At 43.3% G+C, this 27,712-nt stretch overlaps 1 protein-coding gene across 1 annotated transcript; it reads right to left on the bottom strand.

Moving 5' to 3' along the window:
* Window positions 1–3,160: 3,160 nt before the first annotated feature.
* Window positions 3,161–27,712, bottom strand: GARS (glycyl-tRNA synthetase). The gene is made up of 16 exons (XM_026072372.1): window positions 27,613–27,712; window positions 24,396–24,498; window positions 23,105–23,246; window positions 22,463–22,551; window positions 20,867–20,943; window positions 18,749–18,894; window positions 17,527–17,676; window positions 15,749–15,911; window positions 15,008–15,172; window positions 12,286–12,393; window positions 11,602–11,747; window positions 9,700–9,785; window positions 7,210–7,319; window positions 5,738–5,831; window positions 4,787–4,977; window positions 3,161–3,517 (listed from the first exon to the last, which is right to left on the bottom strand). The coding sequence occupies exons 2-16, from the start codon at window positions 24,451–24,453 to the stop codon at window positions 3,392–3,394; spliced, it is 1,851 nt and encodes a 616-aa protein (XP_025928157.1). The 5' UTR covers window positions 24,454–24,498; window positions 27,613–27,712; the 3' UTR covers window positions 3,161–3,391.

Genomic DNA, 27,712 nt, shown 5'->3' with positions numbered 1-27,712 from the left:
CAGGACGTGGCTCATGAAGCGTGAGGGTTGGTGGCCTGCAAAGCACCGCAGCCAGGAAACCCCGTCTGCCCAGCACTTCCCATCTCTCTCCTGCTGAAACGGGAGCAATGCAAAAATCTAGAGGGGTGTGTGTGAGGGTTAATTACCTTTTTCAAGAAAGCTGGAAGGATGGTAAGCAGCAGGGGACAGAGAGGAACTGACCCCAGTCTCCAACCACTGCTCGAATTGCAATGGTGGACAGCAGGAATGTGTGGGAGTGACTGGGTCTGAGCTTGGGTTTTCTAGTCCATGTTTCCCTCCAAGTAAGAACTAGGTTTCATTAATTACATTTAGCTCTGTGCATCTCAGAGCATTTGCCAAAGACGGTAACTCTCCTTAACCCCAGCACAGGGGAAACTGAGGCTAAAAGAGCCTCCTAGCACAGATCCACGTCGATGACTTCCACCATCACTTCAAAGGTACCTGAGGCAACAGCATGGTGGGAGACACAAAAGCACAAGGATCCAGCAAGCATGGAAACGTGTGGTGAGGACAGGATCTGCCCACAGCCAAAGAAACACCCTGGCACATTCACCCCGCTTGAGGTCAACCTCCTCTTTCCATTAGACCCTTTTAAGTGCTCAACAGAACCATAAAACTGCCAAACTCAAGGATGCAGTTTGGGGAAGGAAGGAGGGAGGAAAAGGACATTTGAAAGCAGTGACAGTTCCAAATAAAGCAGTGCTTCTCGGCTAAATAAGATGAAGGGCTGCCCTCCACCTCTGCTGCTCTGCCTGGCCATGTCTGAATGTCTCCCATCACCACCAGCGTGAATTCATGCAAACAAGCCCAGCAAAACAAAACAAAGGAAAATGAATTACGGGGATGGATCCATTAGGCGAATCACCCCCCTCACTCCGAGTGCCTGTCTCCCCCCTCCCTCTCCAAAGCCCCTGAACCATCTACTCCTGCAGAGGTTTAAATGAAACTAAAGGAAATTACTCAGAAACATTCACTAGTTACTGTTTGCCTGCCAGTCTGGAAGAGGTAGCAGCAGCTAGTGCAAAGAAAGCAGTTTCCTGTCACGTAGATCAATCTSTTTTCCCTCATCCTCTTTTGTATTCCTTTTTTAAAAGCCTTTGCTTGTTGAATYTAAGACCAGCTTATGCAAGGGTCTAACAGCTAAAGCTGCTCTGAAGAGGCTTATGAACCTGCAGCTAACAGTGCCAGGAGAGGCAGATGTCTCTTCCACACCAGGGCCCAAGCCGACATCAGCCATCAGATTTACTTATCAGGGAACAACCAGCAAGTTCRCGCAGGTGAATTGCAACCTGCAGCTAAGCTACTCAGGTCAGAATTTAGCTGTGCTGAACACTTTCCATGCAAACATCAGCTTTGCTTCTCCCCTCTGTGAATTTGGGGATGTTATGAGGCTATCTGATCAGAYCTTCTCAAGAACATGGATTTTCTTAATATCTAATACCCTGCAATGCAGAGGAATTTTTTATTAGTAGTATTTTAGCCATAAGCTCCTGGGTTAGCATCTGATTTCATGGTACAGCATTGTCTCCAGTCACATTTTAAAGAAYACAACTCTTGCAAATGTGTTGAAGACTTCAGCCAGTGGAACAACTTTCAGCTTGGCTCCCCCTGCAACCACACAGCAATAGTTCTGTGCTCAGGCAGAAAGTAATGTAAATTACTGCCCTGTAGGAATCGCTCCYGGGAGCTGGCCTGCAAGCACATGGGAAGCAGAGGTCATGGCAGAAGGTTGCTTGAAGAAGCACCATGCCTGCTGTCCCAGCCCACAACATGATGGACAGCAAGAGACCTTGTCAGCAACATCCAGCACAGGAGCCACAGAGCAAGGCAAAGGCTGTGAATGGGCTCCTAATACATCAGGCACAAGCTCAAGTATCAGGGGAGAGAACAGGGTTTAGGTGTACATACAGCACTTAGCATGGGGGTCCCAGTGCTGGTTGTACCATGACATCCAGCCCTCAAGGTTCAAAGAATCAGATCTCAACAACCAAACATTGACTCAACCACCAAATCACAAGGGCAGCCTGAATGTCATGAGCTTTGAGAAAAATACCTGTCCTTTTTGTTGGCCTGCACGCTGCTTAGGGTTCATGCTTTCTTGCCTATCTTCAAGCAACTGTCTTAAACCTAAAGGAAAGCTGCTATCTTTGCACTAATTATATCTTTTTGTAAAGCCCATGTCTTGTGAGGTTTGTCTGTGCTCTGGATGGCTAAGGACACCTAGCTGCCTAGCAAGAGCTGCTGTTCCCTTACAAGCTACACCAAGAGGCCCCCCCAAGTGACAGGCTCAAATACAACAATTAGCAGTGATGACAGCAGGGAACCCCGCAGTTCAGAAGCACCTCTCTTGCTCCAGCAGCGCTAAASCATGCTCCCAACTACTTTCTGTCAACAACTCCAAGAGCAAGGTGCTTCCCTAGCCTCTTGAAACAGAGCTTTCGCGCCCCAGGGATGGAAAACCCTGCTATGCCAGGATCAGAGACCTTGCCAAGGGCTTGAAGACCTCCGAGCAGGCTGAGAAGAAATGACACAAAGGTGTCATTCCCACCTCCAGCCACTGTCCCTGCAGTAGGGCACTCTGACAGCACACAGGTTTGAATTCCTCCAGTGCACAGGGAAGGCAAAGCATACCTGGCTCYCTTCCTTCCTGATTAGGGCTTTCTCTAGGTTCAGTCCTTGCTGCCAGGAGACATTTACTGGAAAAAAAATGACCCTGCCAGGGCTCCTCCTCTCCATACTCACAGCTGCTTGCTCCCTCAGCCAAGCAAACCAACCACGCCAAACGAGCAAGAGCTGGGACAGGACTTTCAACCCTCTCTCCCTCCTCCTGCATGCAAATACTCCTAATACTGCAGAAACAGAAATTAAATACCAGCAGGAAAAAGAAAGTGCTAAACCTTTGTCTTACAGTGGGTGATTGGGCCGCTAAGCAATRGCGAGAGGAGGAATGACGCCCTGATCATCCCTTCATGAATATGAGGCCAAGCAACTAATACTATCGTGTACAAGGGTCCAAGGCAATCTGAACCCAGGTCATAGGCTCTGCCTTCTTGAGGGGCTGCAATAACCAGTAACACCCATAGTTACAGCCAGCAGGAAAAAAAGATGTTTCTGGAGAAAGTACAAGGCTGCATGAACACAGAGAAGCAGGCATATATAATGGCGTTTTTATTCATAACACCTTTAACTTGGACTGCAATTATTTCAGTTTTTAAAGTTCAATTCAGGCAGCAATTGAGGAAAAAAAAACCAAATAGTCCCTGTGTGCACAAACAATGCAGCTTTGAATAATACATGATAATTTTATTTCATATTAACATGAACAGTAAAAAGTGGACATTTGATGGGGTTTTACTTYAGGTCCTTTTCTTTATTCCTCTATTGTGTCCTTTTTGCCAGTCTCTTGTCCCTCAAACTGTGGATACTTTGCCTCAACGTCAGCCCAAGTTAGGTAACCGTTCGCCAGGTCACGAATGATGGCAGGAAGTTCAGAGATCTGCAGACAAAGTCACAAAGACATATGTAACAAGAGGTCATCAAAATCAATTTGTTCTGGTGGATACTTAGGGAATATGGGTAATTTTTACAGCAGGTGACAAGATCATATCTTCCTGCAAGATCATTTTTGGTAAGAAAAAGCATTAACTAATAGGAAAYCTTTAAACAGTGTGTCATCTCAGCAAAGGCTGCTCAGTTATTCGGGGTGACCCACTATGAAAATGCAATTATCACTCTGATGGAACACAACCAGGTTGGTCYCTAATAATATTATGTTACAGGTTTGCAAGGGAAGGAAAAAATACACACATCCAAAAGATGCTGCAAGCCAGGATTTAGCCAGGTCCTATTTACCATAAGATTAGCACAGAAGGAGCTGCCAATTGTTTTTTCTTTGCTACTAATAGTGCACTGCCACAGTGGGAAGGATCAACTAGAAAAACTATGACACTCTCAGAAAACAGAAGACTCTCAGGTACTGATTCTGCTTGTTACACTGAACTGATCCCATGGCTAGCTCAGCAGCCCCAAACAGTACAGGTACTTCTGTACAGAGAAGAGCTAGAACAATCCGGCCTTGCAGATCAGCACCAACTCCTGCCTCTACAGGAACAAAATGGGTTCCCGGTGGGGGCCAGGGAAGGGCACGACAGAGGTGCCAAGACTGCACATCCACTGCTCTGCGCAGCTTTTGCTCACAGGGAATGAGACCTCCGCAGGGCAACCTGCCATTCGAGTCTCTGCATCATGGCTGTCCTAGCAGGGTGTGCTTAGGACAAGCACTGCTCTAGGGCAATGGTTCCCAAACTTCACGGGTGCATGGGCAACACTGGCAAGAAGCAAGCTGTGAGGAGTCGTTTGTCCTGTGCTCTGTCAGCCAGACTGTAGCGGCCACAGTTGTTCTGAATCTGCAGGCACCAGCCAGACACAGCCAAGCAACTGCATTTACTCAGCAACCTTCACTGGGAAAGTGGCACTCTAAAAGCAGTGCGATCAACTCAAAGAATAGCTTTCAACACCTCTGCATCCTAGGGAAATTAAAGTCTCTTCTCACTTCAGCAGCAGGGCCAGCATCTTCTGTTTGACCAATATCTCTTCCTTGGGGATTTCTGGGAATAGCTGAATTGCCCATGAGAGCTAAGGGCAGCTCCCACAGAGACCAGAACTGTTGCTGGATCAGACAGAGCAGCTGAAGTTTTCCCCTCACCAACCCCTCGGGAACAGGCTTGGCACTGTCAACAGCRAGACCCGTCTGCCTGTTCTTTACCTCAGCTCGGATCTGGCGCATGGAGTCGCGGTCTCTCAGGGTGGCGGTGTGAGGCGTCCGGTTAACAGTGTCAAAGTCAATCGTGATCCCGAAGGCCACGCCGACCTCGTCGGTCCTGGCATAGCGCCGGCCGATGGACCCAGAGGAATCATCCACCTTGTGAGAGATTCCGTTCCTGGTGAGTGCTTCGGCTGCAAAAAGTGGGGAGGGGAGAATCACCAGGACTCATTACAAACTCMGGAGGCAGCACGATCCCAACAGAGGCCTCCCACATCCTCATGGCACTGGGACAACTCTCCCCAGACACAGGCTTGATGCTCCTCCAGCCTTTAGCTGCAAGGTCATCACCACATCTGTCATTATAGTCCCACAACTCTCTGCTTTAACTCGGGAACACTTGTCACAGGGAAACAAGATCCCAAGCAGAACCAGTTGTAGGCAGCAAACGCCATTGCCTGACATGCAGTCAACATTCCTATCCTTTACGTATTCACTTTTAGATGGTCATTCTCGGGAATTTTGATAGAGTGCTTGGAGGTTCAGCAGGTCTGCGACTGATTCAAAAATTAGGTGACCAGCAACAGCTAAGGGAACTGAGGGAACTAGAATTTTCAAAAAATTAATAAACGAAGCATTGCTTCTGACAGCCTCTCTCAGGCTGAAGGGAAAGTTTCTTTTTGAAATGGTTTGCAGTGTTAAAGCCATTTACTTTTTTACTTCCAACACAGGGAAGAGCAGGGAGCTGGGTTTTTCTTGTGGCTAGGCTGAAGAGTTTGATACATACGCAAAGCTCATGGATTTCAACTAACTCAGCTGTTTTAGTTTGGTGTCTCTCCTTTTCACATGAGAGTCACGTGATCCTAATGCTGGTCTCTTCCTATAGCACTGGGAAAGAAACTTATCTTTCCAGTGCACATTCCCACAAGACCCGCTGTACTGTTTCTCACTTACATAATTCCTTGACAAAAGGCATGAATTCCTGATTCTGGCTCAGAGGAAGAACAGAGCACTTGAACGGTGCTACAACAGCTGGGAAGCTGAAGAACTAAAGGAAAAAAAAAAAAGAATACAAATAAATTCAAGTTTAACAGTTAGGCCAGATTCTTAGGCTAAAATAAGCTCTGACTGAGGTTGGAGGCAGGGTGACTGCACCAGTGGCGTAGCTGATCTGTAAAGCATTAGCACGCAGGGCTCCAGCGGTAACACCTCACACTGCTGGAGCAAGATTCATTTACTCCAGCCGTACTCCACTCCCCCCTCACTCCCGCCAGCCAAACGTTACCTCCTACCAACAGAGAGGTCTGCCAGAGCCCTCCCTGGAAAAGTGAGCTTCATTTGACTAACAGGAAAATGAAGGGTAGATGGGACTTTCTAGGAGATTTTATAAACAGTTTAAAGAGAAGAGTTCTTACAACTGTACTGCCGTTCCCTGCTTGATTCCAGCAGGGACCCAGCACACACAGGGAGTTTATGCAGTTCAGAAAGGCCTTCACAACTCTCCCACCAGTCGCACCCACAGAAACAAAACAAGTGCCAAAAGTGGAAAACGTTTCTTCCTGGCCCTTACAATCAGCAAGACTTATAAGGGTACAGAAGTAATGCAAATTAGATGTACCACAATATAGAGCAGCCCAGGCTCCGCACAAAGTAAATGGGTACTAGAAGACAGAGAAAGAGTAAAAAGCTCACAGTCCAATACGCTAGCAGTTTGTGACTAAAAGTCAAACGTATCCTAACTGTGAGCTCCTGAATCCTGTCACCCCATAACTGTATCACACCCTGTGGCACCCACAGATACGAGGAAGCAATATTATTTTTAGTTTCTGTAAACACAGTCCAGCAGCCAGAAGCAACGAACAGTAACAAGCATGAAGTTCACAGCCAGCTTCCCGTGGGCCACCGGCAATGGTTCAGAGGGGTCCTGAGTGGATCAGCCTGGTGGTCTATACGTAACACGCATTTCCTTCCAACCCCTGCTACAGTGGAGCTTTAGGCCAAGGTTTTAGGGGTGTCCAGAATGAGAGAAGGTTGAATGGGGGAGGAGGAGGGCACTGAGGAAACAGCCCATTTGGCTGCACAGAACTATGGCTCCAGGACAAGAAGCAAAGAGGAAATAAAACACTGAAGATTTGCCTTTCTCCAAGCGACAGGACACTGCCAAGTGAGAAATCAGAAGGAGGAATTTCCTGCCCCTTGCAAGCGATACAGTAAGAGTCTCATGTGCATACAACCCCAGAAYGCTCTCAGTGCACGTGTATAACTGACACGCACGTTGGCAAGAACAGCAGTTCAACAGCCCGTCTGCGTTTTCCCATCTCTACTGTGCATTGTGCGGTCTTATTTTAGCCTGTCCTCTGGATGTTAGGGAAAGTCAAATGTTTGCAGCTGGTTTTAAGCTGAGACCCAGCCACAGGAAAGCTCACCGTTCTCTGCTCATCTCCTTCTCGGATTTGGAATGTGTGTTCAAACACTGTGTACATGATCCTCCCAATTCCGAATGAGGGTTCAATTACATTTGGGGTGATTTCTTCCACTGAAACACAAGAGAGCCCACATCACGGTTAAAGAAGAATTTATATTAAAAAAAAAAAAAAGTGCTTACAAAAGTTGCTCTTCTGCGCAGGAATTCTGGATTTAATGAAGCTGAGCACATAAAAAGAAAAGGTTAAAACATTTCTGCTCTAAATACAAATATTTGAAGAAGAGTTTTGGACTTAATCCATGTACAGCCTATATCAAGGCTGTAAATAACAAGTCAGGGCCCCTTCCCCCGGCCCTGAGAGCAAACAGCACAGTACAGCTTGCATCCACACAGATAAACCCTCCTCCAGATCAGAACAGGGAGGCCTCATCCACAGCGGTTACTGRGAATGGTCCCTGCTCCATGCCAAGCCACAAACTATGCCCAGGCGTTGTCTGGCAGAGTGCTATTTGGCATGGATGGAAACTGTGCCAGGGCATACGCTAACAGCTAAACAGCCTGGATGATCGCAGGGTCACGCTCAAGCCCTGGCCCTCTTCAGTTTAATGGACAGATGCAGCCTCTGTGTCCATCACTGTGAGCAGAGAAGCGTGGAGCTTCAGACCCAACCCAAATTCCACCCAAGACTCCTCTGCATTCTCGAGTGAGTCATTCAGCTACCTGCTGCAACGCTGTTCCCCTCCCCGTTCTCCACCCCCTCAACATACCACGAGAGGGGGAAAGAACGAGGATCGTTAGTTTGCAAATCTCTCAGAAGATGCARTGTGCTACATTATTATACACCCATCACTCTCTACAGTCTTTGCCACAAATCTGTCAAAGAGGCTTTTTCCTCCTTCTCCCCCTCCTAGCATGACAGGAGCACAGTTGACAGCTGCCCTGCTCAGAAGACAGTGCAGCTTTTTAGAAAAAGCTCACATAACAACTGGAAGAGCAACAATTACAGGCATCAGCTGCTTTTGAAAAATCAAGGGTGGGGGGGGATCCAATCCTCCAGCACTGCACCCTGACTTGCCTGCCGTTCTATGTGCCTGTTGTCCTCCTCAAATTAAGCACCTAATTTGGGGTGTAACTTTGTTTCCAAAGGAATAACCTTTTTTGTGCACTGACAGTTTTCAAGCACTAGTTTGAAATATATGTCCACTGAAAACCAGAGAACACAGAGCAGTAAACTGGGTGAGCTATAACAATCCTTTCAGAGCAACAAACAACTGTTTCTTCCATAAGCTCTGTTCCACTTTTACTTTGCACCGCTAAGTCACGGCCAGATCCTTCAATGCAAAAGGACAAGAGAGAGGGAATTCATAAGGTTTGCCTCCTGGTGGAGCGAGCAGCCAAAYTGCTCACCTGCACCAATTTAAAGTAAAACCAGCAACTGGGATTCTGCTTGCTGTCTACCTGCAATACTAGAATCAGTAGCAGTTACAACTCTGAGTCCTCCTCTGGAGCTGTGATGAGGCAAAGCCTGACACAGCCTCAGCACGTGCTGGCTGAAAGACACCTGGACATTTCAAAGACACAGCTGCAAGAACAAATACAGTCTGTATATGCTACGAGTTGCTCTGTTCCTTCCTGTCATGTTCCCAGCCTAGAGCAGGACGATCCACTAGTTACAGTATGAACTGGGGGAAAATCTACCTTAGTCTCTAGCTCTGTGAAAGATTTCCCAAATGAGCTGGGATGAGGCTCTTACAGAGCTCACTGGAAAGACAAGGCTTCTTTGAGGAATTACAGTTTGTGCACTTTGAAAAAAAATCACCTTCAAGCCCATTTCCCAAATCAGGGCAAAAGCTCTGTGGAGAGGCAGGGAGCTCCGGCAGTCACTGATTGAAACTGATGCAATTATCGAACACCAGAGGAATTGACTGGACTTGTCAGCTTAAAGAGTCCGCTCAGCACGGCAGCCCGGCGAGCTGGCTGATGCCAGAAGCCCTGGCTCCGCGCAGCAGGGTCAAAATGGGAGCTGTGAGTACAGAGATGTGCCCCAGCAACAGGCTCTGCCACGGCCCATTTGCTGCACTGCAGTGGGATTGAAAAAATCAAGCTCCCAAAGCTGGTGCACCCTCCCCAGGTTCTCCATCAACCACGGCAGCTGGTTCTTAGCACCATGCGGGACCCTTACAAATCCCAGAATATGAACTGAAGCAGCACGAAGACTACGGAGACCAGAGTCTGTTAAAGCAGTTACTGAACAGACTAGGCAAAAAGCATGCAGGCAGGCCTGCATCAATAGTCACTGAAATCCAACTGCTGTGCAAAAGCTTTCTAATTTGGTAAATTGCTGAATTTCAAGGAAATAACATTTGGCATTTTTCCTGTGCCACAGTACAATAGTAACAGTACAGTGCAACTAATAGAGTCCACATTCAAAGTGTATCCTGATCTGCCTCTTACCTTTGATGATCAAACAACAAAAAAGATAAAAATTTACCATGTAATGTTTTCTGAAATCTCTTCACAGTAACCATGTCCTTTGTTAATTTAAAAGTTTTCCCTTCAGTTTCAACAGTGAATTCCCTGCAAAGGAAAAAGAAGTGATTTAAAAGCTACAGCGATAAACAAACATGTTACAGTTCATAAATTGCATCTGTTGTTGACTTTAAGAGTAGGAAGATAGAAGACAGGGCAAATCTCAAAGATCAAAGGAAGAAACGGGGCATACCACTGAAAGTTTACATTAATAATAAAATTACYACATAAAAATTAAAAGTAACAATTTTCATAATCCCAGTGAACTTAGATGTGGTTAACAGCCTGAAGCAAACTCAATTAGGAAAAGAAAATATCTCAGGATGAAGTATATACACCAAAAGAAAAAACAAAAATCAAAGCACATGAAACAGGCATTTGCTGCAGACTGTACATCTCATCCAACGCACAAACTTCTTACGAAAACTGAGTTGTCAGAAAGTACCCTATATTTTCACAGGTTCCAAAGAGAGGGGAAAATAAATATATCAGCATGTTTTCTAAATGAGTGGGGGTGCAGTCTTTTTTTTGCCTATTTCTAGAGCTTTTGATATTATTTATTAYCCTCTAACTTCTATCTCTTGCTCTTTTATTAACTTACAACTGGCACATTCTCCTTACTCAGGAGAATTAAAGCTGTAATGATCTATCCTGCTTACGGGAAGCAAATGTTTTTATTATCAGGAGTCCTAATAGAAAATTGCTCCTGTAGCATAAATCCAAGTTCTTTGCATAATGGATTTACACAAACTTTATCACACAAAAGGTAGGTCTGACACACTGATATTGTGAACACAGCTATAACAAGATGTTGAATTTAAATAATAGTTATCATATGCAATCCATTTCAAGCAGCACAGTAGCAATTGTTTTCATTTATTTCTTTGCAAAGAGCCTAGCTAAACTTAGGGATCTTTTGCTTAATTAGGCTGGGAAGGAATCCTAGTTCCTCAGCCTGCACAGCTAATTAGATACTTTTCTGTCCATCATCTCCAAGTCATGTTGTGCCGTTCAGCTCTCATAGTCCTGAATTCAGTTTCTGCACAAACTAACCTTTTAAAATATGAAGTAGTCACAACCTACTGGTGAGCCAGCTAATACTGGACATGAGTCATTTCCAGTTAAGGTTTTGGGTGTTTTCTTTTCAAGGAAATGGGGTTTACTTTTTAAATAATTGCACTTCCCATCAGCTCTTCCTGTAACATATAAAGCTGATGGCCTTCTTCAGCTGAATTTGACAACTGTTGAGATCTCTTAACATTTGATGTTCCTACATGTGTCATGAATACAGGCAGACAGGCAGAGGAAAGATGCACAAACTGGTGCCCTGATGAAGGAAAAACTGTATCAAGTGCTAAAGTATATCACCAAACACTGGAGAATACACACTCAAGCTCTGGTTGCTATATAACTTGTTCTTAAATTCCATCACTCACAGAACTATTCATTTTATTTTAAAATAAACTTCAAAACCATCTGCTAGCCCTGGCCAACTCTCAAACCAGTTTTGGAAAACTAGTAAACACTTTCTTCATTGAAAACACCATTTCTTTGAAGTCTGTGTCTTCTACGGATTAACTGCACTAAAGCCAGCTTGCCAAGAAATGCCAGAACTTCATTCACATGCAAATAAACATATATGTGAATACTATGGACGCGTATCTGATGTTTGCACCTAACTGTATGTTGATGGATGACCAGCAATGACTTGGTGGAAGGGACAGCATTAAAACATTGCAGATGATCCATCCGGCCTACTGTCACGAGGGCGGTGGTTTCAGGAGGCTCAGATTAATCAAGCAGCACTTTGGGAACCTTGTCAGAAGTGACAGAGAAGGCCACCAGGCACACGCAGCCAGCTCACCCTTTCTCGTTCAGCAGCTGCTCCATTTCAGTGATGTAACACTCATCACACATGGAAAGGTATTCCATCACCACTTTTGCGTCCTTCTTATAAGCTTTGCCAATGGCTCCCTTATTTGCCTCAAACTGAACAATGTTGACTGTTTTGTATGAGGAAGTTAAGGAGTTTCAGATCACAGAACGCACAGCCTGCTTCTTTTGTTATGTCAAAGCTAACTGCTACCCAACATAAAAAAACATCTCCTCTGCTACTTCTGGCTTAAGGAACTTCCCTCCAAGAGAAGGGAAGAAAGAACAAAAAGTACTGAAGGACAGACGGTCATGAATTCTGAAAGCATATATCTTTTTAGGTACAGCTAGCAGCAGAATCACAAAATGACATGGAGTAACCTGGCGTAGTAACTCCATAGTCATAWTTAAACTATGCTTCGCAGTCAAAACAGAGCACAGCATTAAGCCAGAAAACCAAGCAGAACAGTACTTCTCCTTATGCTTTACTTTGCCCACTTGAGTAAAATTACCCACCCACTCTTTGCAGGTTCCCCCCMAAAGTCAAGCTGATCTGTAGCTCAAGGTTTTCCTGTTCAAATGTATAGACTTAAATTTAGATAGAGCTGCACAGCCCTTCAGGACACCTCACTAACAAATCACATCTCACTGAATCYGGTTTATTTTGAAAGGATATAGGTTCTTTGAGAGGCTTTTCAGCTATAAGAGGAACTTTGGTGGCTCGGGCATGGCAGGAGAGGTCATAGCAGGAACGATCAGCACAGCCAACGATCTCAATCCAACCCTGAAAAAACAAAAGGGGAAGCCTTCACCAAGTCGCTTCTTTTTTGCCCRCTTAACCATCAAATATGTTTATCTGCCCCTAAGCCCTCCACCCTCCCTGCTCCCATGACTATTTTTTCTACATAATTAGCTCTGTTGCAATAAGCAGCCCTCACTCACTAGTTGCTCCTTCATTTGAATGATTTCATTTGCTTCCAGAGGAAAYGATCAGTTATCTAACCAGTGCCTGTGCTCAGGGGCAGGTTTTCCACATGACTTGGTAGAACGTAGCGCTGTGCCAATAGCTTGGGGCTGGGACCACAACACAGAGTCCTATCACTCACATACTGCAGGCACGTGAAGACATCATGCCTTCGGGGCTCCATCTCTCCACAAGCATKGAAAAGACAGCTGACAACCAGCCACATCAGAATGGCCAAAAGCCTGGCTTACAAGCTAATAGACAAGATGCAGATAAAATGCAAGGGAAGCACTTCTTTCAGCATGGCAGCATAGATGGCAAGGAAGAATCTCAAAAGACCATTCGTGCACAAATCACCTACGAAGCCTTCCGACACGTGTTACAAATGCAGCCACCAGCTGGATTTTCTAAAATGCAACCCCACAGAAAAAAAAGGCACATCAGAGGCTTTCTCTACTCATTCTGTCACAGCAGCATAGATAAACAGRCAGCCAGAACCTGTTTATACGGTATTCCAGATGGCGGTGATATAACAGGGTATCAGGAAGGGTATGTAAACAGAAAAGTTTCCTATGCTTGAAAAACTGTGCTGTTTCAGAATGTCCTGAGGAATTTTTAACTAATAGGGTAGTAGAGTCATTTCTCAGAAAATACAGAATAAAAGAGAATATAGTAACTTTATAGAATGGATTTAAAACYGTTAAGAATGGTATATAGCTCCTTACTGCTGAGTGCTGCAAGTTGGTATAAACAATTTTGATCAGATTTAAGTRACAAACCAAAGACTGAACCTAGCTCACAAGGTAGTTTTGTCAGGCCCCTGGGATTGCTGTCTCTGCTTCTGGTGTAGGTTCTCAGACAGATTGCTCTGTAAGTGCTGTACKGATCCAAGACAAGGCTTGCCAAGTTTATTAATCGTATTTACATGGTGCAGCCCACACATGGCTCRCCTATTTTGGGCTGGCTCCCCAACAGCTGGCTGGGAGAAGAAGTTATGAGCATATGGAAGTCAGCTACCTATTTTCAGAGGAAGCCATTCCTTCACTCATTTCTAAAGGGCTTTTCTGTATGAAGACAAATCACCTATCCAAGCTGCAGATTTTTTTTTTTTTTTTAATCTTAAGTTTGGTAGAACTTTACCAACTGCTATTCCTCTAACTAGCTGTAATGGAACATCATTAGAGAGCTAAGCATGTTTCAGCTCCTTAAGAGAAAAAAAAAAAAGAAACCAGACAGACAGCAGATGTTTCAACCACACACAACCTTCTTACCCCTAAGTCACAGAAAGTTCCTCCTGCCCATTAATAAGGCTGCCTGAACCATCCAAAGCCTTGACATGTGCTCTGTGTGGACACCTTTGGGTTGAGCACACTCCCAGTTTGGCTTTCCTGACTTTGAAAGGGACCTCGTATGGGATCTACGCACACAAGGATCTCTGCAATGTTACTGTCTAACCCCACAGAGCTCAGCAGAATCCCTTCAATCTTTCGATCCTTTACTGGAATTAGATCGTATGGAGTTCTTTAGATATTTTCCGAAGTCTGTGCATATCCCAAACCTCTTCAAAAGGCTAGTCAAGCAGAAGAACATGTGCTTCACTCTACATGAATGAATTATGAGTGAATACATGAGCGAATCCTCTCCACCACATTTTTTTTTTTTTAAACTCTGACTCTAGCCAAAAAATTAGCTCCCATWCCCTTGTAGAGTGGAATGACTTCCTCTGTTCACGATTGGTGAGGCTAGTCACCATGCCTCCTAAGACATTTCTTTTGAAACTATCATCCCAACTGATACAAATTTGGCTGAGACTTACTGAAGAGGCTGAAAGCTCTCCAGAAAAATCTAAAATTAGTCTAAGAGTCTGCCTTGCCCCTAACTACCTTCTGTTGGTTCACCTGAAAGAAAAAACACATTCTTCAAAATTCATTCAACAAGAGAAGAGAAAAAAAAGAGCACCCAACAAGGCCTGAACTGGAAAGGTCTTAAWGACTCAGCAGGCAGGAGTGAACCCTCATTTCTCATGGTTTAGAAGCAGGAAAGGAAGAGCTAGCATTCTAGCAGAAATGAATCTACTCTCCAGCAAAATAGATCCTTCCCCCTGCTGTTACAGGGCTTATAGTCATTGGAAGGCACTAGGACTTGCCTTCTTCTAATTTCAGATTAAATTCAACTAGTATGAAGTCTATGAACAGGCACAAACAGTTCACAAGCTTTGTAAAAGCCCAYTGCGGGGAGCTGAACTGTTCCCTTAAAGCCCTCATTAATTCAGAATATTTCCATCACAGTGTGTTCGTACCAGCATGGGGCTGGACAGAAATATCAGCATCGCTAACACCAGTTACAAAAAAAACAAGAAATAAAGCAGAGCCCTTCCTGCACTATCAACAGATCCGACAGGAAGTGCTATTTGTTGCTCTGTTTTGCCACTTACATACGATGTTTTGGACTCCGCATCCCAGCAATCACAGGCATAATGAGCCATCTCATTCTCCATGTGCTGTCGGAAGCGCAGCTTGTCTGGGGACACACCAACCTTTGTAAGGAAGAGGTAGATTCTGCCAATGAAGTAACCGAGAACGGAGTTATTGATCACACCCTGGAAGGAGAACAAGAGGGAAGAAAAAACACACGGACGTTACTTTCCATGGGAGCAAAGCCATGATTTGCCATAGCGCTGCAGACAACCTGGCACATTACAGAGAGAACTTCTTGCAGCTGTCTGTGATAAATTACTAGGCCCTCCATGAAACCCACTATTATATCTTTACAAATCAACCTAGTGCTACTGTCAGCATCCCCATCTGAACAAAACAGTAAGTTATTACAACTCTAGGACTCATCACTACCTGTCCCTAAAGATCTACTCAAAGATATCCTGCTATACCCAACAGTGCTGTCGTTAGTATCAAAATGGCGCAAAAACAATTTCAGTTATGGCTCAGGGCCCCACAACAGCTCTTCCCTACAGTTTGCAATCTCTATACAACGCATCTTTTTTCTTTCTCCTCCCCTCCCAGCAAACCTACTTCTTTCATCATTTGAATGCGTGGAGAATCAGGAACTGAAACCCCAACACACAAACCACATACTGTTGGGGGTAGGCAGATCAAGTTCTCTTTTGAGAACAATATTCAAAAGATCAAACTTCACATGCTCGCAAGAGGAACATTACCTGTTGGACAGCATCTCCCAGCCGCATTACATGGGCAGACTGCCCGCTGACTTGTGCCTTGGAAGAGTACAGGAGGATGTTGAGATCTGCCACATTCTGAAACTTTGGGTGATTTTTCTCACTAGGATCCACAAAGTGCTCGATTTCTGCCATGGTGAATTCCCTAAGGGGAACACATACAGCCATGCGTATGAAATAATTTATGGGTCAGCCACAACCCCATTAATAAATGATTGCGCTTTCGCCTCTCACAAGCAAGCCAGCCGTTTAAAAAAGACTTAAGCAAATCCAGAGTAACATGAACAGGAACATGAACCGGAACATGAGCTAATCTTAATGGATTTATTATCATCTTCAGACTCCTAATAAGACTTCCTAGAAGTTCATTTAGAGATCTCCGGCCTTGGATATCACTGCTGTGAGTCAGAGCAGAGAATACCACCTTTGGAAATGTTCAAGTCTTCTTCCAGTCTGTTGTGGTCCCCTTATTTGAAGCAAGGTTTCCTATAGTGTCAACTACAGGAATGAATTCAGTAGCCTGAACTCATAGCAGAGGTACCTAAAATGGTCAGGTGATGTGATAATTTCTTAGAGATAATCATACATCTATATCCAGAAACGGTGTACATTCTGTTTTATGAACTTGTTTTTAATAAATCCATACTCATACATTGAGTCTTTGCCTTCATGCTTGAAACCACTTTACATTGAATTAGCCTTTTATCAAAAATCTTTAAAAAAAAGCTCTATATAATCATTAACTAAGTCACAGGCATCAGGATGTAATTTGCTATGATAGCATAATAGCACACTCTCCTATAAATGTGCCACAAGCATATAATTTATATTTGACTGGAAATGTATTTCAATGACAAAACTTGCTCATTTCCAGATGTGCAAGAGAGAAAACAGGAAGACTGAGAAAATTCCAAAGAGCTCCCTTAGTGCCAGCAACGCCAGCGCCTCTCAGTGACATTTATGCCACCCTATTAATCAGTTACCATGTTTACAACACACACTGCCTGCGTGTACAACAGAACCCCCCAACTGTGCAGGGGAGCTCTTGTTCCAAATTAGACAGGGAGAGACATCTGCTCAGAATGATTCAGTTTAAATATAGAGATTACCCTTAATGAAGTGCAATAATYACTTTTACCCTGAGATAGCTTCAAAAATATTTCTCAGTAATAACCCTGAGCCTTCCCGTTTAACTGATATYGGGACACAAATACACATGTCTCAAGTCAAGTTATCTCCTCGCTTCCTCTTTGTAATAAGCTGCAGAACTGCAGAATCTGCAGGAATGAAACAAGGAAATACAGCTGCRAGGTCAACCATGTTTTGATTCCAGATTCCAGTCTTAAAGTAAGTAGCGTGAATGTAATCAAACAAGCAAAGCTGCATGCCCTGTAGAGAAAACAGCATTACCCTCAATTTGATTTGTTTAGTTTATAGTGGAAGYCAAGTTTTGTTAGCTAAATTGTGTTTAATCTAGGCATTTCTAACAATACAGCTATTTCAGAGACCCTGTGTCTCCTCTGYTAGGTTTAGGCAGAACTCTGTAGTGAAAATCTTAACTGAGTTCTTTGCCTGTGAAGCCTGAGACTCACTAAGCATGTTATCAGGAGCCCTTTAAAACACACAGAAAATGTCTGGGAGAACTGCACTGAAGAGAAACAATCATATACAAATACTGAAACAAAAGGGAGATGCTCCCCATTGCAMGGTATAACCAATCACTTGCCAGAAGTTCTGCTGAAAGAGGAAATTTGCAGTACCTGACTCTGATGAGGCCAGAACGGGGCGAGATCTCATTTCTGAAGGAATTCCCAATCTGGGCAGCAGCAAAAGGCAGTTTGCCTTGGTTGAATTCCAGAAGACGTTTGAAGTTGAGGAATATTCCCTGTGCAGTTTCTGGCCTCAGATAGCTGAAAGGAGGAAGGGGGAAGGGGGGAAAAAAAAAAAAAATCAGGAAGGCAAATGGGTGGGGAAAGCAGTGAGAGGAAAATAAACAATGTTGCTACAAAACTTAAAGCTACCTCTTTTTGTCTTGAGTCTTTTAACTCCAGAAACAAAGCACCAAATCAACAGTGCTTAGGAAAAAGGGGGGTGGGGGGAATCAGCTGCAGCCCAAACACAGGATATTTCCAAAAGCAAACTGTACAACCCGTCTGCGTTTGGAGAATGGGAAAAAGTATTTGAGTGAAATGCAATGGCCAGTGACATGAAGGAAGTCAGACAGTATATACCCTCTTTGCCTTTCCTGCTCTGGCCTGGGCTGTGCCAGATTGCTGGCAGATATGGACTTCACAAGCAAACCATGATTACACCACTACTATTACGTGATGGGACTTTGAAGTGGTTTTAGTGTAAGGCCCTTACAGCCCCGACAGTGATTTGAGACTCCCACAGAAAATATTGTCTACACAGACTATTTCATGTACTGCACTGGAGGGCACAAGGTATCAGAGATACATGCCATTCCAGAGCATAACTGAGCRTCACACACCCACGTCTTCAGCAGGAGCGGAGGTGGGTGCTGTTCAGTTTTACCTCTGGAGACCCCAGCTCAAGACAACAGCCTYGACATTCTCACACAATAACAACAAACACCTTGTAAATGATGTTACCACTGGATCATCTCCTGAGTAGCCTCATCCTGAAATAGGTACCATTCTCTACAGCCATAAGATCACTGAAAATTAGGGACCCAACGCTAACTGACTGTACAGAAAGCACAACTCCAACCAGCAAGATCCTAGCTGTGATCCACATAATCTGTCTGCTTCAGGTGGCTCTGTGACTCTGCACAGCTCCTTGTTCCTCCTACCTTTCACCAAGAGTACAAGGAACGCTAAACTGCCAAAGACAGGGACTGAAAGGCAGGGATAAGGCTGCTCAAGAGGAAAYTGCATATTACAGTCCTATTGAGACCTCATTTTTAATTCTGAGCTATCTCTGAAAAAGGGAGAGTGTGAGCAGAATGAGATTTGTACMCACCCAGGCATGTTTCCTCCAGGTCCAATGGAGGTCTTGAACATCAGATTGAAAGAAACAGGAGGGGACAGGTCATTCCCAGTGATAGGTGATTTCACGTTGTAGTTCACAAASAGATCTGCAAGTTCTTGCTGGCCGTAGTTGTCCAACTAATATCAAAACACAGGAGGATTAGTTTAATTACTAGACAAGATAACAGGAACAAATTATGCCCTCTTCATCTTTCACTGAGCAATGTCCAGAAGTCTGTAGCTTTACCCCAAAAATGCTATTTCCTGTTAACCTAATTTTTAAAGCGAGCTAAAATTTGAATCAACAATGGAAGAATACATTTTGGAAATCTGCAAAACCCTTTTTAGCAATGTGGGTCTATGACTCAGCCATATTGCAGAGTCTTCTGAAGCCTGAAGATCTGACAGAAATGCAAGCATTGAGCATGAAAGTGGGTGTGAAGCAGAAGAAAAGTCATTGGGACTGCATCACCACCCACAAATAGCTTATTTTGAACAGTTTCAACTAAAACAYAGGGTGCAGTGTGTTGGGAAGGAAAAAACTGCAGCACTGAGAAAGAAGAAAGCTAAATTTTCTGCAGTGCTTTGTCTGCATTTGTTCTTCTTCCTTCTGCTGCATGAAGCATAGCATACTCCAAGCTACATGTCAGATGCTCTCTTTAGAGCTGCTCTGCATTTTTCTCAAATAGAACAGATCTGCAGCAGAGAGGCTCTTGGTGAAAGAATTTCCATTTATCTGAAAACAATTTGATAACAACTTTCACAAGAGGGATGACATCAGCCCCTTCCAGGACACTACCTTCTCCTTTCTCTGGAAGATGAGAATCAAACAGTAGGAGATCTAGAAATCTAACTGCAAACTAGCTGCACAAGAGCAGCAATTTATAGAACTATTTTGTTTATTTATATACCAGTATTTTGCACATGTACATTTAAATGTACAATTTCTAAATTTAAGTACCAGAAAGCAGCTATACTAGACAGTACCRCCATGATTTAACACTCAATTTTATGATTAAATGAGCTGCTTCTAGCTCTAATTGTCATGATCCTTCAGATATCAGAAAAGCCTCAAAACAGGAGATTAAAAGAATCTATTAATAGAGGGATTCCCCTGACAGATGGTCAAAGTTCAGTACTGCAGTGTGAAAAAGCTAATGACAGTTGCTCAGTGATGCAATACACTGGGGAAAAAAAAAATGTTGCTCTTTCTGGAAGGAACCATCTACTTTATGCATTGCTCTGGAAGCATTTATCCTAGAAGTCATGAGAACGAACATTAAAAACAAAGTAAGAAAACAACAAACAAAAGGCAAATGCCTGTACAGCAGCTCAGGAATKTTAGCCTGGAGCCCTGACTATTCTCACAGCAAAGAAAGAAAAAATCTGTACAGGGTGTTAAGAGACAGAGGAACATGTCTCAAGTGCTTCAAAGCCAAGTCAATTTTAAAACATACCGATTCAATGCTAAGGTGGTTCAGAAAAACCCAGCCAAGACTCGCCTGTCTGTTCCTTTGCATCATACTCATGCGATCGGGCTTTGGAAAGGTAAAGAGGGGATTCAGAGGAAACAGGCTTTTTGCCAGGGTGTGGAGTGGAGCAGAGCAGATCAGCTCCAAGGACAGAGCTTCAGCCCTACCAATCCAACATTCAAGAGACTCACATTCCTCCAAATAGCAGAAGGGAGATGTGGTTAACCAGTAAGTTTCCAGTATTTAGGAGCATATACAGCCCTATGTGCATCTCTGAGGTACAGACATTTGAGCAAAGACCAGCAATACCACCAGCTTTGAAAATGGCTTGATCCCTCTTATCTCTTATCCCCATCAGATATTGACCTTCAGGAAAATGGGACCCTGATAACTAGATTAAGCAGGAGGGTACACAGAGAGGACAGTTCAGAGCTTTTACACCTAATCCTCTAGGATTATTATGGGTTCTCCAAGCTCCTACCATCTAGGAAGTCAGCAATAAACATGGGAAGTGCACTGTTACGCAACTACTGTGCTCCATCCCTAGAGACACAGAGAAGATGTTGCTACTGGACTCAGTGTATTACACTTCTGTGGCACACACATCCTTCAAGTCACGTTCCCAAGTAAGCACATACCTGTGTTAGAACATTTTCCATTTCTGCCTTTTTCTCTGCTGTRCACTTCTTGTCAGACATAAGCTTTTGCAGGTGAGCTGTGAGCAAGAAAAGYACACAGTCAGTTTATACTGAGATCCCATCAATGACCCCAACCTAAAGGCAGATGAACCAGGAGGATTATCCAGCAGGAACATAAGCATATGCCCCCAAAAGACAGCATTTTCAGTAGGTCAGTTGATTTTCTGGTGTCTGTCAGGGTAATCCCACTCATGTTACTGGGCAAATGATGATTTACAAATGAGGAGCTGCACCAGTTTGCTGTACCACTCTGCCACAGGGAAAACAACACATCCTTATCTAGTTTCTTTCTGAGACACAACTCATTCCAGCAAACTCGAGCAATGGCTTTGTAGTCCCTTTCTCATTATTTTCTTTCTAAGCAGACTGGAAATTAAAAACAAGCTTTAACGACAAACCAGCAAGGCTAATTTATCCAAATGCACTCACAGACATGTATTGACTTGGTACAGTAGGGCTAGACTGCCTTTTCACTTTAAAGCACAACATCCTCCATGGGATACAAAGACGGACAGTGAGGCCAAGACTTCCCGCTCCTATTTGAACAAAGCAGTTCAACTTTTTAGTGGCAGTAACAGCAGGTGGCTGTCCACTGGTGATGGGGCTGCAGAGGAGTGGGCATAGAAAGGCTTGGTATGATGCTGTTCAGTGTGCAAAGTCGGGGGAGGCTAAATGAGTTTCTTTTGTCTTTTAATAAAAGGAAAATTCAGATCGGATRTTACAAAAACAGTTTTATGCTAACACAGATCATTCTGCATACTTTATTTCCAAGGAAAAGGCTAGAAATCTAGGCAGCATGACTGGAACAATCCTCCTTTTCACAATGGAGCTGATGAACATGGAAAAGGTCTCAAACAGGTTTSTTATTTCTAGGATTCCTTCCTGTGATCCTCCTTCTTCTTTTATCAAATTTTAATTAGAACCAGAAAGAAGAGTGTGGACTTTGCAAACCTAAGAAATGCCTAAAGTCTATTCAGCATTTCCCAAAGCCAAATGAGTTCCAGGGTATACACCAAGGTTAGTAGCTGCCCTATACTGGATCCTTGCATAGGGAAAACGTGGTCTGTCTCCTTATAGCTTCAGTAAATCATTTTTCCGTTCTAAACAAAAAGCAACTGAAACAGTAAATCATTTCTCTGTTCTGAACAAAAAAACAACCAAAATACAAGAAAAATAAGTCTGCAACATAGTAGAGAATGGCAACCTTGTTTTACAGAGAATCTTCAGCTTATACAACACAGTAATCTTTTATGGCCTGAAGACACAGAACCTTTTGTAAAAAGGGATTCAACTATGTTATTACTAGAGATCCTGTACCTCATTCAAGACACTAACACAACATTTTGGTGAGACTGAGAACTTACGGAGTCTTTGGTATGAAAAAGAAGTCATGATTAATGAACTACAAATATGAACATGATAGATAAGCTACACCAACTGGCCTATTCCTTCCTTGAGAAAGACACTCTGTTCCCATGCTTGCACCACTGATGGGACATCTCCAAGCCCATCTCAGCCTTGAAACAAAACTCACACCTTTTAAGAGATGATCAGCACGAAAACATTCCCCATTTTTCACATCTTTCACCATGAAGTCAGCAAACTTGTCTACATGGCCAGAAGTCCTAGAAAAGAAAACACAAAAAAGGAACATGAAAGCCGCCACTGGACAGCCCAGAGCGCTGTGTGAGCCCAGCACACAGACCAATTTTGAAGAGACACCCTTCACACCGCACACCCAAACTGCAGGCGCACTCTTGCTTCAGGTACAGATCCACATTAAGCAGTACCATCCCACAGAAACAATGCAATCCGTGAGCAGGTATCAACATCACTCAGTCTTAAAATGTGTCAGTTAGATGACACTTACTGCCTTCAGACACCGCACTGTGATTGAAGCAAGACGTGGATGCATTTGTGAGGAGTACGTAGTAGTTCAGGGGGACAGACTCTCACAGTTTTGCATCAGTGACCCATAAAAGCTTCTGATGGTTGTGGACTTATGGGAACAACAGCTTCTCACACTGACCTGTGGACTGACATCTAATTATTTTGCACTACAACAGGGTATGAAACTGGGTGACCTACTCTCAAGTTCCCGGTGGAACTTTACAGAAGACTGTAAAAAACAACTATGACCAGAAATGACATATTGCAGAAAGAAAGACCCATATTTACTTCAGAACTGGCTCTGGCGTGAGCATGGTACAGTCAATCTCCAGGATTTGCTCCTCCTGTATAAAGTGCTGTCTCCAGGCCTGGATGATGTTGTTCTTCAAAGCACATCCAACAGGCCCAAAGTCATACAGACCACTGACACCTGCGGGGAAAAAAAGAAACAAAAATATGGTAGGCGAGAGATCGTACGAACGTGCACCATTTGGAGGAAATACCCTCCCAGCTCAATCTTCCCATCACTTGGTTCAAGTCTGAGGTCATTTTCTGAGCACGAACTGCTTTGTGCTAAACAAAATAAGGAGTGTGGCTCACTCTAGTGTTTTTTATATAAARACTCATGCCACAAAGGCTGAAAGTAAACATTACGAAGCATCTAGATGGACACTAGCCTACATTATTCAGTACAGTTCTGTTGCAGAGTACACTGGAGCGTCGGGTAGTGGTAAAAGCTGAAGGTGATAAAACCATGCATTCTACAGCTGCACAAGCCGCACTCCCTTCTCCGGTATAACTGGATATCCAGTATAACTGGATTATRCTTTGTGACCAGTTTCATTGCAGAATCCTGTTTGAAGGAGGAACCTGAATACAGAAGAGGTTATAATGCATACTCCAGAGGGATATTTTATTGTCATCAATAAAATGCGTCTGCCAATCACCAGTTTAGGTGAATGAATGAAATGAAATGAAATGAAAAAGAAAAAAGAAGCCAATAAAACAACCCAAAATATTTATTTTAGTATCATAGGTGAAAAAGCAGTAACCATCCAGGCACTGTGCTACCTCCTGAGGAGGCTCAAATATGCTGTCTGAAGAGGTTTACCAGCCACAGTTGTTCACCTGTTCAGTAAAGTTCATTGAGAAAGTTCATTAAGGTGACAGGTTCTGAAGTTTGCAGCAGTTTAGAGCAATGTTATTTTGTTGAATAAAGCTCAGATAGAGATGGTATAAGTAAGCCGATCATCTCTCCTTAATGAAAAAATACTCTACCCCCCTGCAAAGCAACCATCTTGTACAATGTAATGCTCAGAACTTAACGCTATTCATTTGTATTCAGAAAGCAAAAGGCAAAATTTGAGCCACCCCCCGCCGCCGCCTTCCCCTTTTAAGGAGGGGGAAACTTTTGAGAGGCTTACAGACTCAAGCAGGAGCAATTTCAAAGCCAACTTTTAAAAAGTCTTTCCACATTGCATTAATACAACATCCAGAGGATACAGCATTTCAAACACAGCTAGGAAGACCATAACATCATACTAAAGGGATTAAAATTTAAATTTCTTTAAATTTGTACCTCCATAAATTGAAAAGGCTTGATCATAGAAAAACCTCCTTTTCAGGGTGTCTTCCATTTTAATTCTGTCCACAATGTCATCTTTGGGCTGTAAGGCTAGCTCCTGTAAGTCAAGCAAACCAAAAACAATCAAGAGTTTCAGTTTCTGGCAGCAGGACAAATTCTTCCCATTCACCATTATGAGTCAAAAGTCTGTAAAGACCATTTTGAAGCAAAGTTATCCTGCCAACATGTTCATTTTCCAAAGAGGGATGGTCACACTGAGATTCATGTGTTCAATTATGAACGCGATCGTCTGAATGCAGCACTTTAGACACTGGAGGTGATCTCATCTGCCCTAGCTTTCAGACACCTAAGTCTGAGCTAGTCATCCTCAGCTCCCTTTACAATCAGTGGGGAGAAATGGCAATTTCCAAAGCGATTCTTATGATGTATTTCTGTCTCCTGACTGTAAAGGGAGCTGAAAGTGACTACGTCAGACTACAGACATCTAAATTTTGGTATATTTGCATCTTTTCAATCCTTCATTTCAGAAACGTTTTAATTTGGTTATCAAGATTATGACTAGCATCTTTCTTGTTCTCTGTTCCGAAGGTACGTATTTAGCTACTTGCACAAAGAATACCTATTTACAAAACGCAGTCTTTTACAAATGTGGGACTCCCCTACTGTCTGAGAAAGGTTACAGTGACAGAGTGCCTAAATGCACTGACTGAATTCTAAGAAAATGTTTTACAGAAGGCTCACTGCTATTTTATCCGAAATCCTGTTAGGCAGAGCAATTACAGATACGCATCTACTGGTTTACCACAGGAGGGCACAGATAATAATGGTTTTAAACAGAAACATTATTTTACCATTACTTTTCAGTTAATTGTCGGTACATATCCAACAAAAGCAATGCAGAGAAAGCAACTGTTTCTGGCTCCAGATTCAATATCTGAGGGACTATTTACTTGATTTGGACTTCTGCAACCAACCTCATTAGCGAAGCTAACAGACTCGAAGGAAGATTTTCTTCAACAAAGACATTTTAACAATTGAAACAGGGTTAAGCCAGTAAGTTCAACAAGTGAACTCAGAAGTGGCTAATACCATCATTTTGAACAGCCTTTGGTAACTAAAAGTATTGCATGACCCATATTTGTTTTAAGCATCTAGAGCAGCGTACAAATAAACATGGCCAGCTTTTTAGAAGCACTGAACCTCTTCAGCTTCCACTAGGATATGCCAACAAGTCTGCATGAGAGACAAAGAACAAAAGAAAGAGAGCAAGCGTGCATGACAGCAAGAACCAAAACAGCACCTTTAAAACATGGAAAGGGAATCCGTTTGACACACTGCCCAAAGATGCAGGATCACATTTCACAGTCATCAGGGTTTCTTAACRCAAAGGATAGCTATTGCCAAGAGACAGACAGGAGGGTGACAGTGACACCGTCCAATTTTGAACTGGAAAGAAGAAATGGCCAGTAGTGCAGGAGGAACTGGAAAGGGCAAGAAAACTCCTAGAACTCTTCTACTACCTACAGAGAACTGTTAATAAATTGACTGTTGCAGAAGTCAAAGGAACAGTCTCTTCCATCTATTTATTTTCATAAATAAAAGACAGGAAAGCCTGTGGTAGCCTTCAAGGGGAGAAAGACCCAGTACAGGAGCTGACTTATCTACTGACTTTACTGACTGCTCAGATACGGTTTGAGGACATAAAGACAAGGAACCTTAAACACAAAACCACTCTGCACTGTTCAAGTCTTCAAGATCAGAGCCACTCTGCTATGTTTAAGCAGGAATCACAGGGCTTGAAAAGTGTATCTGCTGCTAAAGCTCATGAACATTCGCACTGCTGCATTCTGCAGAAGTTGCAAGCAACAGCGATGCATTGCTGGAAACACTGTCAGGAAGGAACGACTATATCGGAGTGCCGCACTCACAAGCGGAGATGCTGCTTTTGCAAGGTCATTCTTCCACTAACATGGATACAGCCCACACAAATTGTGTAACTGCCAAGCAATGCCTCTACGCTGCATCYTTCAGGCACTCTTCCAGCAGAAAGGTGGGGCTCAAAGGAACACCAAGACTCCTAACCTGCCTCACCGCTTCTCTCTACGTCAAATTTCTGAGGGATGGGAAACAGAATTGGGAAAGAATTTAGACACAATTCACTGCAGAAGGACTTCGCCGTGAATAAACCACAGGTTTCAAAGCGCAGTTCTGTGCCAAAYAGTGAGCAAGTAAAAACGACATCTTCTTATTTGGGCTAGATGTACACAAGCAGCTAGTCATAATGCTAGTCCTGAGCGAGAACGCTAACTGTTCACCCCAGATGACTCTGCAGGCCGAAAAGGGTGAACTGGTTTCAACTCAGGTACTCATAGTGTTAAGGAAGTTCCAAGTACTGGTGTAAAATCCGCTTTATTTTACTTTTTTCTGAAGAGTACCACTAAAGCACAATTATAATCCTTTCCCTATGAACTATAAACTAGAAAGAACCCAGCACTTTCCTAGGTGAATCTGCAGACCTGACAGTTTTTATGCTTCAGGAGTTTCTTGTTCTGGTTTTGGTCTGGGGGTGAAGAGAAGGGGGTGGAAGTCTACATGGTAAGGAAGTGTATTTTTACTTGTTTATTGATCTAGAGACAAAATAAACTTGAAATTTCACATTTTCCTTTGTAGAATGATATTTCAGGCACAGCTGTTATTAAAAAAAAAAGGGGGGCAGAACTTAAAAACATCCCTCTCCGAAAGGCTGAAACAAACTATAGGCCATCTGAAATGTTTCCAAAACATTGTTTAAACAGTAGCTTTGGAACTGGTTTCTAAACAAGCATGTTCACTGCAAGTTTGGGAATCCAAATGCTGTATGAAGAATCTGAAGATGAAACTCACTACAGCAAACAGCATTTTGCATTTTTCTCATTATGCACAGAAAAGATCTACACAGTAAACAGAGATGGGTGACACTTACTTACATTGAATTTCAACTTTGACTTTTAATAACCTGAATTCCTGTTTATTGCTTTATTTATTGCTGATTTAATGCTGTCTAATGTCTTGTTGGAAAGATCACCCTTGTAAATCATCTCAAAAGTGAATTGAACAGTGTACCCTGATTCAAATTGTTTAGCCTGAATCAACACTGTAAAAAAGCACTAGTTAGAGATTCCAAGGCTTTTTGGACAAAACTGTGGAACTCAGATTTAGTTTCAAGACTCACCTTGGCTTCTAGGACCCTCTTCCGAGCTTTGAGCTCTGCTACAGCTTTGTCTATATCCACTTGGGGGGCCTTGTCTTCCTTCAGCTTCCTTACCAGTTCT

Source organism: Apteryx rowi, unplaced genomic scaffold (assembly GCF_003343035.1).
Source record: "Apteryx rowi isolate R43461 unplaced genomic scaffold, aptRow1 scaffold_109, whole genome shotgun sequence".
Taxonomy (NCBI): Eukaryota; Metazoa; Chordata; class Aves; order Apterygiformes; family Apterygidae; genus Apteryx; species Apteryx rowi.
This window is presented reverse-complemented; position numbering and strand designations above follow the sequence as displayed.